The sequence below is a fragment of the Fundulus heteroclitus genome, chromosome 22 (genome assembly GCF_011125445.2).
Source record: "Fundulus heteroclitus isolate FHET01 chromosome 22, MU-UCD_Fhet_4.1, whole genome shotgun sequence".
NCBI classification, from domain to species: Eukaryota; Metazoa; Chordata; class Actinopteri; order Cyprinodontiformes; family Fundulidae; genus Fundulus; species Fundulus heteroclitus.
This window is the reverse complement of record NC_046382.1, coordinates 32961851-32978080: the sequence shown is the minus strand read 5'-3', so window position 1 is coordinate 32978080 and position 16230 is coordinate 32961851. Positions and strand designations below refer to the sequence as shown.

The 16230-nt window shown below is 42.5% G+C and overlaps 1 protein-coding gene across 1 annotated transcript; it reads left to right on the top strand.

Annotated features, from left to right (window-relative positions):
- Positions 1-1210: 1210 nt before the first annotated feature.
- On the top strand, positions 1211-4872 carry six3a (SIX homeobox 3a). Its single transcript, XM_012864952.3, has 2 exons — positions 1211-2049; positions 3755-4872. Exons 1-2 carry the CDS (start codon positions 1358-1360, stop codon positions 3945-3947), a joined length of 885 nt encoding a protein of 294 aa, XP_012720406.1. The 5' UTR covers positions 1211-1357; the 3' UTR covers positions 3948-4872.
- The last annotated feature ends 11358 nt before the right edge of the window (positions 4873-16230 follow it).

The following is a 16230-nucleotide window of genomic DNA, read 5'->3' as shown; positions in this document are numbered from 1 at the left end:
ATGTGCAAATCACGCACAGAGAGAGGAATAGAGAGAGAGAGAGAAGCAAAAGTTTTGAATCCCTGAATGAATTTGTAGAAAGGCGGCTTAAGATCATTATGTCAGCTTTATTGAGGGCGGATTAAGCAGAGTCTAGATGCTACGCCTTGTACACGGCTCTTTCACAATGTGGGCACTGTTCGTTTTAGGGGCGAACTCACACTATTTTAACACCCTCCTAAGCCCTGTCTAAATATGAAGCGGTTTTAGCCATAAACATGAAAATCACACCGCCCTGGTCACCGCCGTAAGCCTAGTCCCATGACTGGATGTGGACATTGATCGTGTCCTTTAGCCACCAGATCAAATACAACCAAAAGTGCTTTTATGTTTCCGAGAAGCTTTCAAGTTGGCATATTGGATTGTAATTCCAACACTGGACTAATCGTTTTAATTAGAGAGTTTGGAGTACTTTAAAAAAGAAAACAAACTATTATATTTTAAAAAAGGGGGGTGATGTCAATAGCAAATAGTTCCCTCCCCAAGATAAGGAGAGAACGCGGCGGGCAGGGGGAGCACGAGTTGTGCACTCTGCGTCCCGGAGGCAGGCCGGGCGAGAATAAAGCCATGATCAAGCTATATTCGAATAAAATGCATAAACCGCCGACAAAAAAAAAATAAATAAATAAAAAATAATAATTTTATTGTATTTGGGGAAAATTAATTTGCTCGGGTAAAATATTTAAAAAGTAACTATAACTACATAAAAAAACTTCTCCAAAATAATGTGCAAATTGGCTCGCTTCAGTTCAAGAACGTGCATCGCGGGATGCAGTCATTGGTTGTCCATTTGTCCCCCATTTAAAGCTCCCTCCTTCCCTGCCGCCCTCTCTCCCTCCCCGTCTCCGAGCATCTCCCGTCTACATATCTGCTTTAGCTTTAACGAGCCTCGTTAAGATCGCAATAATATTCCACCCTCTAATTGCTCATTCCATTCAGCAGATAGGCGAGCATTGGCTCGCGCCTGATGCGCGCGGTGCAGTGGGAGGGTTGCTGTGGAGATCCGAGACTCTGATAACCCCCCGTGCGTGCTGCACAAGTGGTGAAAGCCTCGCGCTACGTACTGGCTAATGATTGGCACGCTTGACAGTGATTGGCAGGGCTGCCATGACAACGCCACAACGACACCAAGAAGACCAATAGAAAAGGGAAACAAAATGTTTCAATGCTACACTCAACGGCGGATTTAGGGGGGAGATATTATGAGGCTGGTGTCATTAGGCGATAGCCATTGAATCATTCAAGCTTTTTTTGCTAGCCGTATTTTTCGGTTTACCCCTTTTTCTCGGTAATTTTCTTTCTCTCTCAGGTCATTTCCATGGTTTTCAGATCCCCTTTAGAGCTTTATCCCTCCCATTTCTTCCTGCCTAACTTCGCTGATCGCCCACTGCTGCTGGCGAACAGCGCTCCCGCCGCCAGGTCTCCAGAAGACTTGTCCATGTTTCAGCTACCGACCCTCAACTTCTCCCCGGAGCAGGTGGCGAGCGTCTGCGAGACGCTGGAGGAGACCGGGGACATCGAGCGGCTGGGCCGCTTCCTTTGGTCCCTGCCGGTGGCTCCGGGAGCGTGCGAGGCGATCAACAAGCACGAGTCCATCCTGCGCGCCCGCGCCGTGGTGGCGTTCCACACGGGGAACTTCAGAGACCTCTACCACATCCTGGAGAACCACAAGTTCACCAAGGACTCGCACGGCAAGCTGCAGGCCATGTGGCTGGAGGCTCACTACCAGGAGGCCGAAAAGCTACGCGGCCGTCCCCTCGGACCTGTCGACAAGTACCGGGTGCGGAAGAAGTTTCCGCTGCCTCGGACCATCTGGGACGGGGAGCAGAAGACGCACTGTTTCAAAGAGCGGACGCGGAGCCTTCTGCGGGAGTGGTACCTGCAGGACCCATATCCGAACCCGAGCAAGAAAAGGGAACTGGCTCAAGCCACTGGACTCACTCCTACACAGGTCGGGAACTGGTTTAAAAACCGGAGGCAAAGAGACAGAGCAGCGGCGGCCAAAAACAGGTTGGCGATCTTTCCCCTGCTATATCAAAAACCACTAAAAAAAAAAATGCACACTTGTGTGTGGGGAAAACTTGTTTTTTTTTATGAGGAAATAAATGTTATTCGCTTCCGGAGAAACTATCCAGGAAAAGAGACAGGGCAAGGCTGCAAGGCAGGTGAAGGGAGTAAGCTGCGGCGACATGTTTGTTATGGAGTGAAATCCGGGTAAACTGACACACTTTTTTATTCTCTTTAACATTAAAATAGAATATTTTAAAATTAAATATTAACAACTGTGTTGATGTGTATCAAATTCTAAAAAGAAGTGATTGCGTTTTTTTTAAAGGACATATTGTTTACATTTTTTATTTTATTTTATAGCGACCGGCGTTTTTTTTTTAAATAAAGCACAAAAAATACAGTTAATTCAAAACATAATTTTTAAAATATATTTTACGTTTGAAAGATCTTTTTTAACATACATCCACATTTACTTCAGTGCAAAAGTAAAAAAAAAATACATCTATCAAAGTGTGCTCATGGTGTCAACAAACAGCAGCGAATACAGGTCAGTCTCCCAAGATAAAAAAAAAAATATATATATATAAATTGATTTTAAATAAAACACATTTTCACTGAGCAGGCTATTACTAAACAGCACTCACTTAATACAATTAATCCTGGTAAACTCTTAAAATAATTTTACACAATGCTGTGAGAACAGATCTTAATTTTTATTTTCTAAAATACTTGTAACGTTCAAGTTTCTGTATTTGTTTTTTTTTTCTCATCCAACAAACAGTACTTATTTTTAGCTCAAATTAAAAAGCATGCTTTATTTTTCATTTTTTTCCCCCCTTATCATTTTAACGTAAAGCTGTGGAAATGAAGATTATCTGAAAAGGATAATGGACACATTACGGATATTAGTCGACTAAAAACGAGCATGCGTATAAAGGACTCCGACTGTATTCGTAACATTACGCGTGATATCATTTCATTGAAATGCTATAATTGATTAGAAAATTCCCCCGAGAGCATTACTAAGCCATATGAACTCTGTCTTAATCTTTTAGATAAATGAATAGATATATTTCCGCGCTGACATTATCCCGCCGGGGATGGAGCTGTTATGATTATCGTCGTGAGTGGATTGGGGGATAAATATTTAGGGTGATTGGTGCAACCTGCGCCTCCACGTCACTCATTCATGCACTTTGCGTGTTCATCCTTTTTAAACTAACATTGTGGATTCTATGTACTTATTTCAGCTAATGACGCTGGATTTAGAGCTCCGGAGTGTGTACAGCAGCAGAACTAGGTACAAACGATTCATATCAGAAGGTGTTGGATGCTCTAATGTTTGGACATCCTGGTTCTGGTGTGGATTTTGTGAAAGATCCTCCCAGCCTTGGTTGGTCTAAACTGTCTAAATAGTGCTGCCGTTTTGTCCCTGGAAAGCTGGCTGCTTGATAAAAGCATGCATGCATGGCTGGGGCCGGCATGGGGAAAGAAAGGAGAATTTTGAACCCCTATTTTGCTCCGGGATGAGGAGCAAGAGGAGAGGCGGGGAGGGGGAGAGGAGAAGGGGGGGATAGGAGAGGGTTGAACATTCTCGGGTCTAATTGCCATTTCTCTCTCATTCCACCCCGCCATCCCTCCCTCCCTCCCTCTCTCTCTCTCCAACCCCCCACATTTTCTCTTTTTCCTCGCCCTCTTTCTCCAGGCTCCAGCACCAAGCAATAGGACCGGCCGGCATGAGGTCCCTCTCGGAGGCCGGACTCACCCCTCACAGCTCGGCCGAGTCGCCATCGACCGCGGCCAGTCCCACCACCAGCGTTTCTAGTATGACAGAGCGAGTCGACACCGGGACGTCCATCCTGTCCGTCACATCCAGCGACTCGGAGTGCGACGTATGATACGGCGAGGAGGGGGGGAAAAAAATGCCAGATTAAAAAAAAAAAAAAAAAAAAAAAAAAGAGAGAGAGAGAGAGAAAGAAAGAGAGAAATATTTACAGGGAAAAATGGACCCGAGAAGATGAAAAAAAATGACTTATGAAAAAAAAGGACCGATTGATATAAATATTAAAATAAAAAGAGATAAAAGCACGTCTTTTTTTATTAAAGCGCTTTCAAAGGACCCACGCCTGCCCCCTCCTCTTCATCCCCCCCTTTCTCACCAACAACAACACTAGACTACTTGCATGATACATTTTTTTTTTCTTTTTCATTTTGCAATCAGGGGAATCAACCTGAATGCAAGATTTTTTTTATACCCCCTACCCCCCAACAGGAACAAGAGGGAATAAAAACAGATCGTCTTTTTTTGTTTTTGTTATTGTTTTTTTCTCCATCCAAATGACGATGACGACGAGGAAACCGCCATGCAAACAAGATGCAATCCTGTTTTTTTTGTTTTGTTTTGTTTTACCTTGTGTTCATCAGACAATCATTTTTAAGTCGTAAGCACCTTTTTTTCTTATCTACATTTCTGTCACTGCCTGTGTGGGGGTATAAACCTGGTCAAAAGACAACAAGAAGAAGAAGAAGAAGGAAAAAAAAGAATAATGATAATAATGTGTTGAACGGATCCGTTTATGACTGTATCAGATTTTTATTTTTTATTTTCAAAAAGTTTATATTGAATTATGTATATCTCAAATAATGCGATCATTCTCCCGCTCTGTAATATACGTGTAGAAATATGCTTGTACATAATTATTGCTCTTGCCCCTTCCTCCTCCTCCTCCTCCTCTTCCTCCTCCGAGTGTCATCCTCTTTTCTACCCCCCGTCCTCACTTTTCTTGACTTGGTGTTCCTACATAAAATATTTGTCAAAACTTACACCTCGAGTGCTGCGGGCGTTTTTTTTTGTTGTTGTTGCGTTTGGTTTTATTGTTTCTTTGGTGGCTTCATGTGCTTGGTCTGAGTAGCTGGTAAATATGCTGACCCCTCGCTCAGAGCCTCATCCAGCGTGTTGTTGTTGTTGCTGTTTTTATTATGAGCATTTCAAACGCACCTTTCAATTTGCCTCTCCTCGGCTTGCTGTCCGTCTTTCCGGCCGATTGCGGATAAGGATTGTCATAAGTGGCTAAACACATGTTCATATTGGCTCATTATTGGATTGTTGGAGCTTTAATGCTCATCCGTGCGCCTGCACGGTGGAGGGCATACAGGTAGTTAGGTAGGTGGCCAAAGGCGCGTAATGGTCGCGGTTGTTGGAACGCTGCAAAAAAAACAAAAAAAACAACGAGCGTTTGTTAAACTTTTTGTTGTTGTTGATGTTGCAATTTTATTTTCCTGAATCAGCAGATTTGCTTTTTTTTTCACTTGGATTAAAACTGTCCTAGAAACAAAATAATCGCGCCGTTCAGATTTGAACAAAATGTCAATGTCATATCTTTGAGGGGGGAAAAATGTGATTGCTATTTCCACCTTTGTGTTTACCGTCGCTGGTGAATACAGAAATTAAGTAAACGCGCCATTAAATGGGCTAATCACGATGGGGACTCCTCCCCTGTCCCAATCTCCCATTGTGGCTTCTGAAAAGAGCTTTTCTTCCTCAGACGACAAGCATTTCCCCCCGCTCCACCTAAAAAAAAAAAAAAAAAAAAAAGCCCCCCACCCCTCCCTGCAGTCCATTTCCAACCAAATTCCCCAACCAATTATTATGCCGGGACTGGGGTGCAGATCTGCAACTACAGGACACTGTTGCACGAACATTTTTCTTGTGGTCGAAACAGTTTCTTAAAAGACAGCCATCAGTGTCTGGGGCCTGGGGTCTAAAAAAAAAAGTGGGAAGTAGGAGCTGCTGTTTGGAGGATTTCAGAAACTCAAGCCTACAGGGCAAATATCAGCGGTTATTTGATCTTGGACGAGTTTTGGATTTTTATTTACTTTTTTGCTTGGCAGTTTAAACCTTTCGCTGTAGGTATACTGTATAGAAAACACACACCTGGGGTCTGATGTGGTTTCCGAGAAGGGGAAGAAGTTTCAGTCGTGCGGTGTCAACTTCATGTAAATCCTGAAGAAGGCACACGCAATGTGACTTCAGACTAGTTTAATGAAAAGGAAATTGTATAGTATTTTGGTTTAAAAGCTTGAAATTGCAAACAGGATGTGGGTATAGATATATAAAACATGTTTAATTATAATTACTATTATTATTATTATAATTAATATTATTATTATTATTATCCTATTTGTATTTATTTTTTTCAGATAAACTCTGCAGTTTTTTTACAAAAGTTTAAAAAACTTTTCTAAATCCTAAAATCTGGTTAGAACCAAATTTGGATTTCTGTTTTATTTTATTTCAATTTTGCCCTAAGCTTTTGCAGGAAAGCAAAATACGTTTAAATCTCTAAAAGCATGGATTCAAAAAGTGACGAGCAAAGCAAAATCTAAACACATTTAAAATGACAAAATACAAAGGGAATTTGTGCAAAAAAATAAATAATTTTTTTTAACGTTTTTTATCAGTTTTTTTTGCCGTGAATAAGTCTCTTCAGGGGTGATAGCGTTTAAAAACGCAAAAAAAAGTGCGTCAATACCAGGTGGCTCTATGGACGCGGGATTGTTTCACAAACGGGGCCACAGAGAAGGCAAAGCTCAATGCTCGGGTGAAAACAAACCTTCCCACTGCCCGTCTGTTGCAAACGAACTAAACCAGGTTCATATTTTACATCTTAAATCAGTCTGCCAGAGACAGATAGGCCCTATCAAGAGAACCAAGAGTCCGTAGCTTATCACGCACACACTGCCCACACCACGGCCGATGCCGCTTCTCCATTTACCCACCCCACAAGTTTTATTGGCCGCGACATGTCCGGGCTGTGATTGAGATGAAATTAATCGTGAACTGAAGAGCTTTTTTTCCCCCCTTATCGGCAAAGAAGGAGAGAAAGATTAGGGCTGCATCTGAGAGATGGGGCAGCAGATAGGCGCTCATGAATACACAATGAATGGGCTTTATTTGTGCGCAACATTATGCACGGTCCTGGAAAAAACCCATGTTAAATACGCACAACAACAACAAAGAAGAACAAAAAAAAACTTCAACTTAAATGGATTTGTTTGAAAGAAAGTGTAAAGATACTAGTCCTTGGAAGGGATTCCAATCCCTCCTAAAGTGTTAAATGTGAACAAGGTGGAGCCAGTCGTTAGATTTCATAATGATTTTCCCATTATGAGTGTGTGTGACTGTGTAAACGAGATGCATGTAAACAGGTGCGGGATTGTTCTCGGTGTAAACATGCCGTATGTAGGCCAGAGCCGCAGCGGCAGCAGCAGCAGCAGCAGCAGCAGCAGGGGCAAAAAGCGCTGCAAGTGTGAGCCTATCTGTTGCTGGCCGGGGTCATTAACGACGGGGGAGCTCTTGTTCGTGATCTGTCAACTCAAATATGGATCACAAGACAAAAGGAACTTAGCGGAGAGTAATCTCTGTGTGTGATACTTACACCAGCGCAAACGAGAATGTGAGAAAAGTGCGACGCTTGCATGTTTTTTTTTCTCCTTTTTACTCCTCTTTGTAACATTTGCGCGTCCTGAAGTTGCCCCCCCCCAAGCTGAAAGTCAACAACCTTAAAATATATATATATGTTTTCCAAATTTTGAGAGGAGAAAATGCCCAAACTTGGAGCTTGTCTGGTTGTTTATGTTGACGTTTGAGTGCGGGGTGGTGATCCGCTTAAAGGTCAGAGCTTCCCTTTCATTTCCCGCATAAAAACATCTTGCGCAAGAAATTCCGTCCAATTCCAATGAGCTTTGATGAGCGGGAAACAAAGGGCTGAATTGCCAAACAACGTCAAATCAAAGTGAACATTCAGATAAATTAGAATATTTATCTCAGACGTTAAAGGAGCCTTTGAGAAACATATCGAACACCTGAGAGTGCAAAAAAAATAAAAAAATAAAAAAATAAAAAGGGAAACGATTAAACTTCTGAGCTTCTGTCTCCATCCGCGGACCTGAAGCCTTTCTCTTGACGGACTCGTGTAACTTCTCAGCTTTATAGCGCTGACCTCACACTCTGCTCTTTAAGATGAGCAGAAATCCCTCTCCTGTCAAACATATTTGCAGCAATTAGACAATTCTCGTAAAGGTCAAAAAAAGACGCTGGAAAGCGGGTCTGCGTTAATTGCACATTTATACTTTCATCCATTAAATCCCAGCTCCGCCGCATCACCTTTTGGAAAATGACGGCGAACAACTCCCGCTTTTGTGCGCAATTACGAGGATATTAAACGGGCTGCAGGGGGCGGGGGCAACAATCAGGCTGGCATAAAATCTCAACAAAGAAAGTTGGATTATTTTTTATGATAACTCTGCAGGGGTGACGTTGTCTTAAGTGCAAACCTACAACATTCTGTACAATCGGATTTTGAGTCCAAGTGACGCTCTATTGTCCTATATGGCAGCAGACCGAACCCCAGTTTAATTTTAAACCATGATATGCACACAGAGCCGGTCCAAGGAATAAGGGGAACCCATACTGCCCCCCCCCCCAACATTTATATATGGAATTAATTTGAGTAAATAGGCCTAAAAGTTAGTCTCATAAGGGATTGTCCGAAGTTTACATAATTACCCCTCATAATACCCCATGTAGGTTGCTCAGTTTGAAGAGATTTTCCCAAAGCCCGTTTGAGACGCAGCTAAAACCCAGATAAGATGCCCAGTTGGTCTTGCCAAAACTGGGTTGTGTTTTAATCAGCCCGAATGGGTCCTGCATAAGAGGCCCATTGTTAGCCGAGGCTCACCCCGAATCCATCCACCCTGAGCAAAATCCTTGCGGGGGCCACATATGTGTTAGCTGGGTTGTGCTAGTTTGGGGCCCCAAAACATCTAAAATTCACTGTAGATATGCACACGTTTACAATTAAAGGAGCAATAAGTGAAATGTAACCACTTGGTGGGGTGTTGCGCTCCTGTCTGCAGACCAAAACGAGATGTGTGACAAGCCAAGCGTCGCTCCACCTCCAGTCCAGCTGCAACCTGGCACGCCCTTTCCCCCTACCTTCTCACCCACCGCCTCGTATGCACATATTTGCAAAGGACAAACACACAGCAAAATCGCATCGCCGGTCGGAGGAATACGTCTAGTGAAGAAGTAACAAATAATTTTGTAAAGCTGTTAGCAAGAGAACGTTCCGATCTGCTGGGCGTGCTCTCCGCCATTTTGCTGCTACGCCACTCCGCTCTGACGGTGGCATTTTACGGGAGGGAGGGGCTACGCCTGGCTATCTAAAATAGCGAAGTATCGCCTGTCCCTCTTTTATGTAGATCAGCAGGTAGCAGAACATTTAGCAGTAGATGTGAAGGAAACAAACATTTGCCCGCCACCTAGCAAGTCCAATGAATCTATCATGATTGCAGTGGGCTTAGATGGCACCCAAGTACAGCTATGCTTGCAGCCTCATTCAACCTTGATCCGCCTCTGTAGAACATCCGCTGAAAGAGAACACAGGCTGACACGGAAACTTGTGGGTCGCAAAGTCACTGATATGCTCACTTTTTACAGGGCAGGGATCATATACCTTCTCTTCAGGTCATGGATGATGTGTGTGTGTGTGTGTGTGTGTATGGGGGGTTGTCATGACCCATTCCAGTCTCCAATGCTTATTAGTTTGGACTGCCATTGCACAAGCTTCATCTCTTTAAAATAAGCATAACATGAAAGCAAACCAAATGTCGCTTACTCAAGCAAACAGGACCAGCCCTCCACGCGCACATGCACGCAAACGCGGGTTTCCCACATGCAGACGTGCACGCCAGCAGCGGCCTTGCTCACACGGCACACATGGGGCTAATGTGTGTGTGTGTGTGTTTGTGTGTGTGAGAGTTGGGGTGGAGGCTGGGGGTGCAGGCTGTGATCTCTTGCCTTGTGCACAACGAGTGGACAGAGTCGCTGAGCAGCTTAACCACAGCCGCAGCACCTGTGATTTCTGCGAGCGTTCTCAGGCCTTCTTAGTTTGGCACGGCACGGCACAGCCCGGGTGCCCTGAGACCTTTTACCCACCATGTGGTGAACGTCAACAAGAAGGGGGTTGTTTGTCGTTGCTGAACAAAGTCTTTCGTAGTCGACGATGCACTACTTTTTCTGGCATAAGCGGCGCAGAGGCACCCCCCAAGTGAGGACCGGACCGAGGTGGGGTTTGGGGGAGTGGGGGCGCACGGCCAACCCAATGACTCCCCCAACCGCATAGTGTTGTGCTTAATACATTCTAATAAAGTGAATCAACAACTCTATGAAATGTGTTTATTTATGAAGTTACATAAATGCTTTTCCCCCACATCATACTATAAAACTATACAAGTTTTGAAATCTGTAACTCACTCTCCAAAACCAACCCCCCTCCCCCTCCCTGTATGTAACAACAGCATTATAACACTCTTGAAATCCTGGCCCTCATTTGCTCACCTCTTTGTAAACATGCTAGAGGCACCCCTGGTGGGCCAATGTTTTATTTAAAGCAAAGAGAATATAAAATCTCTGCTGCACCCACATAGTCTTAAGAGAAATAAACAATAAATTATTATGAAAATAATAATAATAATTATTATTATTATTATTTATTACTACTGATGATGATAACAAGAAGGGGGGAAAAGTGGCTACATCTGCTTTGTGTCTATGTGTGTGAATGGGATCACCAGATAACCCGTATGAGAAAACAAAAATTAAAGGCAAACAAATGAAGAGATAAATATAAATGGGCAAACACAAAGGGATTCTAATCAGTTGTCTTATGCCTTATGTGAGGCCTCCAAAGGCGTATGCACAATATTTAATCTTGGTTAAACATTTTTTTAACAACAAAGCAGCAAAACAATTAGGAAAAAAAAAATCTGACCATGCCATGATGCCCCATAGGTGACAAACTATTTCCAAAGCGAGTTTGATTGATTTGACAGAAAGGTTGTGGTAGCAGCTTTAAAACTCACTCTGCATGTCGGTCTGATAAGGAAAACAGATTTGCATCTGAGGTGGATCTGGATCAGAGCAAATGATTCAAAAAGGCCCATAAAAAACTCTACAGAAAAATAGAGTAACTGAAAACGTACGCATTTAACGAAAATGTATTATCGAGATATTATAAATAGGCGATCATATTGTTGTGAGACCTAGCTATAAGATGACAAGTTAGAAGAGGCTCCATCTCTCTAAGAATATGCATGACATTAAAGGCTTTAGCATACATCACAGTGTCTGGCCGATACGTGCCAGCTCTTTTGTATACATATATATAAAAAAAGGCTTACTTCATTTTTAGACCTCTGTGCACTGGACAAAAGGTCGGGGATTGACTGATGCCCGGGCGTCCTTATCAATTTAACCTCCATTTACAAACCGATGGGATGGTTTACCCTGAATGCCAGCCTCCTCTCCACAAGCAGCACCGAGCACCGAGCGGAGGGGTCAGACAGAAGCGGAGCCCACCAGGGCATCAAACGCGCTCCTTGACTGCCACCTAGAGGAGGGACGTGGAATAAAACATCTGCAATTTCCGTCAGGTGTCTGCAGGAATAACAGGTACACGTTCCAAGGTGTTGCATTCAATTATTATTGAAGAACAAAAGGAAACCTTGTGTCACATAAAAACTAATCATGCATACAAATAAATGTATGCGATATAAATAGATTTATAGGAAATGATAATTGAAATACGACCACATATATAAAACTATAAATAGCCTATATATATATATATATATATATATATATATATATATATATATATATATATATATATATATATATATATATATATAGATAGATAGATAGATAGATAGATAGATAGATAGATAGATAGATAGATAGATAGATAGATAGATAGATAGATAGATAGATAGATAGATAGATAGATAGATAGATAGATAGGGCTATAGACTTGGTTTAAGACTCATCACATGATTCCTAAATCAGGACTAACTCTTTAGTCTGGGATTTTTAGTGTCTATATATGCAAAAGGCAAAAATAAAAAGCTTGACTACCTAACATTGCGACTACTTCCAGTAGAGAGCACTTAAAGGTGTCTGTACCCCACCAGTGGTAGCCCTGTTCGGTTAATCTGCTGTACCCCACAGATGCAAACTGTGCTGCAGCTGAAGCAGCATTTAAGTTTTTTACGTCTCTGTTAAGTCCTCTTTGTGCCCGGTATCAGCACGGACACACAGGGACGTGCTCACACTGCCGGCCAAAGAAGTTGTCCTGCCTGCACACGAACATCTGTATTATACCCACTTGCAGGGGTGGGGGTGGAGGGGGGGGGGATCCATTAAAGTTTCATCACATGAAAGTCAAATGATGTTGGAACGGTGAAACAGCTTCTCCATTTAGTGCAAGATCAAGGATGTAGACGCCGGAGAGTGTAATGAAACCCCAGATCTTTGATAAATTTTTCAAAACCGATATCCAGAGTTTGACAGTGGCCGCCAAGGAGCCAAGTGACTGGTGTGTGAGAGAGAGAGAGAGATGGTGGTGGGCTGGTGGTGGAAGTAGTGACCTGGGGGGTGTTGCTAATGGTTTCTGGTGGAGCGCGGCTTTTTAGAGTTTAACTCCTCTGTTGTGGAGAGCAGTGGCAGAGGGGAAGAGAAGGACAGAGAGCAGGCAACGGAGAAGGTTGTGCTGTAAATGGACAGTAAACTGCTCTGGGCGACTCGGCCTGAATCCACCATTAAAAGAAGGAGGAGGCTATAGTAGCAGGTTACATGCCATAAGCTGTTACTTTTTTTGCTTCTCCGTTTCATACTCACTCATATGTCCTGAAGCAGCTGTAGCCTGATTTCAGACTCTCATGCGTGTCTAAGCAGTCTTTAGCTTGGTTCACTAGAGTCGATTCATTGTTTAACAGTATAGATAGAGATGCATCTGACATTAATCGTTACGCAGTGCCTTGCAAAAGTTAGAATTTATCTCAAGCTTTTACATTATGTGTAAAATCAAAGGCACAAATGTAAAAATTTTTTTTAGATTTTATTCAACAGACCGAGACTAAACAGTTCATAATTGTGAAGTGAAAATGAAATGCATTGTTCTGCAAAGCTGTTTCTTTTTTCTTTTTTTTTTTTACAAATAGAAATCTGAAAAGTGTGGTGTATATTTGCATCGAGACCCTTTAAGTCAGTAATTTGTAAACCAATTTTACTGCAATCAGATTTGCAAGACACATGGGGTATAGCTCTACCAAATGTGTGTGTTTAGACCCCAAAAATCAGTCTGAATGGATGGAAAGCGTCCGGGAACAAAAACCTTAAAGACATTCCGCAGATTCTAAATTGGATTTTCATGTGCACCCTGACTGGATCATTTCAGCACATGAATGTGCTTTTGTTTAAACAACTGCCCTGTAGCTCTAAATGTATGGCTAGTAGAGGTGTAATGGTACGCAAAAATCCCCGTTTGGTACGTCCTTTGGTTTTAAAGTCACAGTTCGGTATTTTTCAGTTTGATTCAATCAAGTGAAACAAATAAAAAGTCGTCACTGTAGAACTTACTGGAGAGTTTTTTGGACTCTTTATTAAAAAAGGATCAGTGGGTATTGCCACTGATTGGACAGATGGACGGACGGAAGGATGTGCATTGTTTATCTCTAGATATATGAGCATGGAGGTAAAAAAACTCAAGATTTAATCAGAGCACCTTTTCCCAAATGTTTACTGTGTTCCTTATTTATGGCAAGCTTTACTTGGGGCTTTTTTTCCAACAATAACTTGCAACTTGCCTCTTGTCTTCCATTAAGGCCGGATTTATGTATCGGGTATTGCCATGAAGGGGGCTAAATACGATTGCTGTACTTCCAATTTTTTACTTTATGAAAGCAAAACGGAAAACGACTTCAACCTTCGGTGCAACTTTGTGTTTGGGTCTATTATGATGTGTGGTTTAAATGTGAAAACCTTTTACAAGGCATCACTACGTTTTTTTCAGGCACCATTCAGGAAACCGGAACCTTGAACGTGGATGTTTTGAACATAACCGAGCGGAAGAAGGTTAACTGTAATATGTGTGAATAAATGCTCTAAAACCAGCCGCATTTTGTCCCTCCTTGTAGATGTGTTTCCTTGCCTTCCTTCTCGAATGTTTAACACCCCCCCCCCCTTCAATTCATCTAATAGGTTTTTCTTGTCCAGGCTTCTTTTGGATGGAGGTTAACCATCTGGAAAGGAGAAACTTTCATGCAATTTTCTTTCAAATTCACCCCTTACTATTTAATGTCTATTAGAGCATCTGAATGTACCATGTTCCGCGCTGGCTGGCGATTGGCTCAGGACTCCAGAGGCCCTCAGCTAAGCCTAGCTTTTTTGTCCGACCACTTATTCTATTTTTAATAGATTCCTTTACACGAGTCGGCCGCCGAGCATTTCTGTAGCTCCCCTGTTTAAAAACGGCCTCTGTCCTGGGTTGGCCTCAGCAACGCATGCATTATTGACGCAAACACCGGCCTTGTCCTCTGCTCTCCCTCTAACTCAGTCCTGTTCTGCATACGGCGAAAGCTGCTCAAGAGGAGAGAGAGAGAGAGAGCACGCAGTGAAGACCTGAGAGAGCGGAGGGACCAGGTCAGTGTCTTTAGAGAGAGGTTGAGGACGATGGGAGAAGGGCAGACAGAGTTCACGTCGACAGAAACTTATCACAACCCCCACCTCAACAACCTTGTTGCCAAACTTTAGAACACATTTTGGTAAGTGATTGATTGGGGATAGGTGAAAACTACACACACAAAAAAAAATAATTAGATGAACCAATCAGAATGAATGTCTGCAAATGAATTTAATGCACACACACACACACACATACCCACACAACATTAAGTGCGAACAGCCAGAGAGAATTGCGAGGGGGCAAAGGGAGAGGTTGAGAGCTGTGTCAGTGGTCAATTGGCTTAACTCTTGTTGTCTGTTCTCGGCGTGACTGTGTCAGTGGGCAATGTGCAAATGTGCTCCCTTTTTGATTTCCATCTTGTAATCCTCTCCAGCACGCTGGTGGCTTGTAAAGCAGCGAGATGTGAGCGGAGTGCAGCGTTTGTTCTGGGATTAAGCAGCACCTCGTCACATTTATCTCTTTTAAATGTCACATGCATGCTCGCAAAATAGAACGCCTCCGTCCATCCATATGTCTGTGTCTGAAAGCAGTTTAAACATGTTATCATATTATTACCTATATTGTCATGCGTCCATGTGTTCAGACATGTTTTTTTTTTTTCACATATCAGAGAAAGCTTTGCTAATACAAATCTGTCTCATTATGTTACACTGCCATCTAGTGAGCTATCTTTCATATAGGAACTATTTTACAAGCTGTACAGAGACAATTATGGGAAATACTTGGGGAATGTATCTACATGTCTGACTTTGAAGAAATAAATAAAAAATAAGCTCCCTAAAATAGGAAAAGTTTAGCTTGATTTCATGTCAGACAGTGAAAACACAACGTTGCCAGTCATGATGAGTGTATCTGTTTTCATCTTTCCATAAACAATGCCTGGCCTTCTCCACAAGGGGTCACCCTGAGTTCCTCTAATTAGGTTTAAACAGAAGAAAAGAGTGGCAACAAATAGCCTACTTTCTGTGTGCAACTCATTAAATTCTCACAACACTTCGCATTGCCTGTCCAAACCGGTGTTCACAGCTTCCAGATCCACTCTGGTAGTTACGTGCATGTGTGCCAGGTCAAGTGTGGAACAAATGACAAACGACGTGTGCAGGAGTTTTAAAAGTGCTCCCAATGCCTAGCTCTTGTTGAGTTGTGAAATTGGACCCGTGGCGTGTTTTTTTTTTTTGGCATGTTTTCTTAATTCTGCACTTCAAAAATTGCTTTGGCTGAAACCCAGGAATGTTTCAAGTGCAGCGGAGGAGCTGATCAATCAGGAAGTTAATGGTAAAAGAAAAGAAAAAAAGGGAGTTGAAAAAGAAGATGCCAGTAATAGGCGGGTGGGAAAAAACATAAACAACATGTGGATATGAGTCCACACTTTGGAAACCAGCTTTGTGGAAGTTAGCAGGAAGAAAAAGAGGAGCATAAATTAAACAAACGACTGATGCTATCTCTAAATATGCACCTGCTTTCTGACAGGCTAATTATGTTGTCCCTTGGCACAGAAAGTTCAGTTACTCTCTCAATGTCAAGCTGTTTTAATAAACTTTTTTGGTGTGATCTAGGGTACTTCGGACCATTATTAGCAGCCATTATCTTCCCTGCA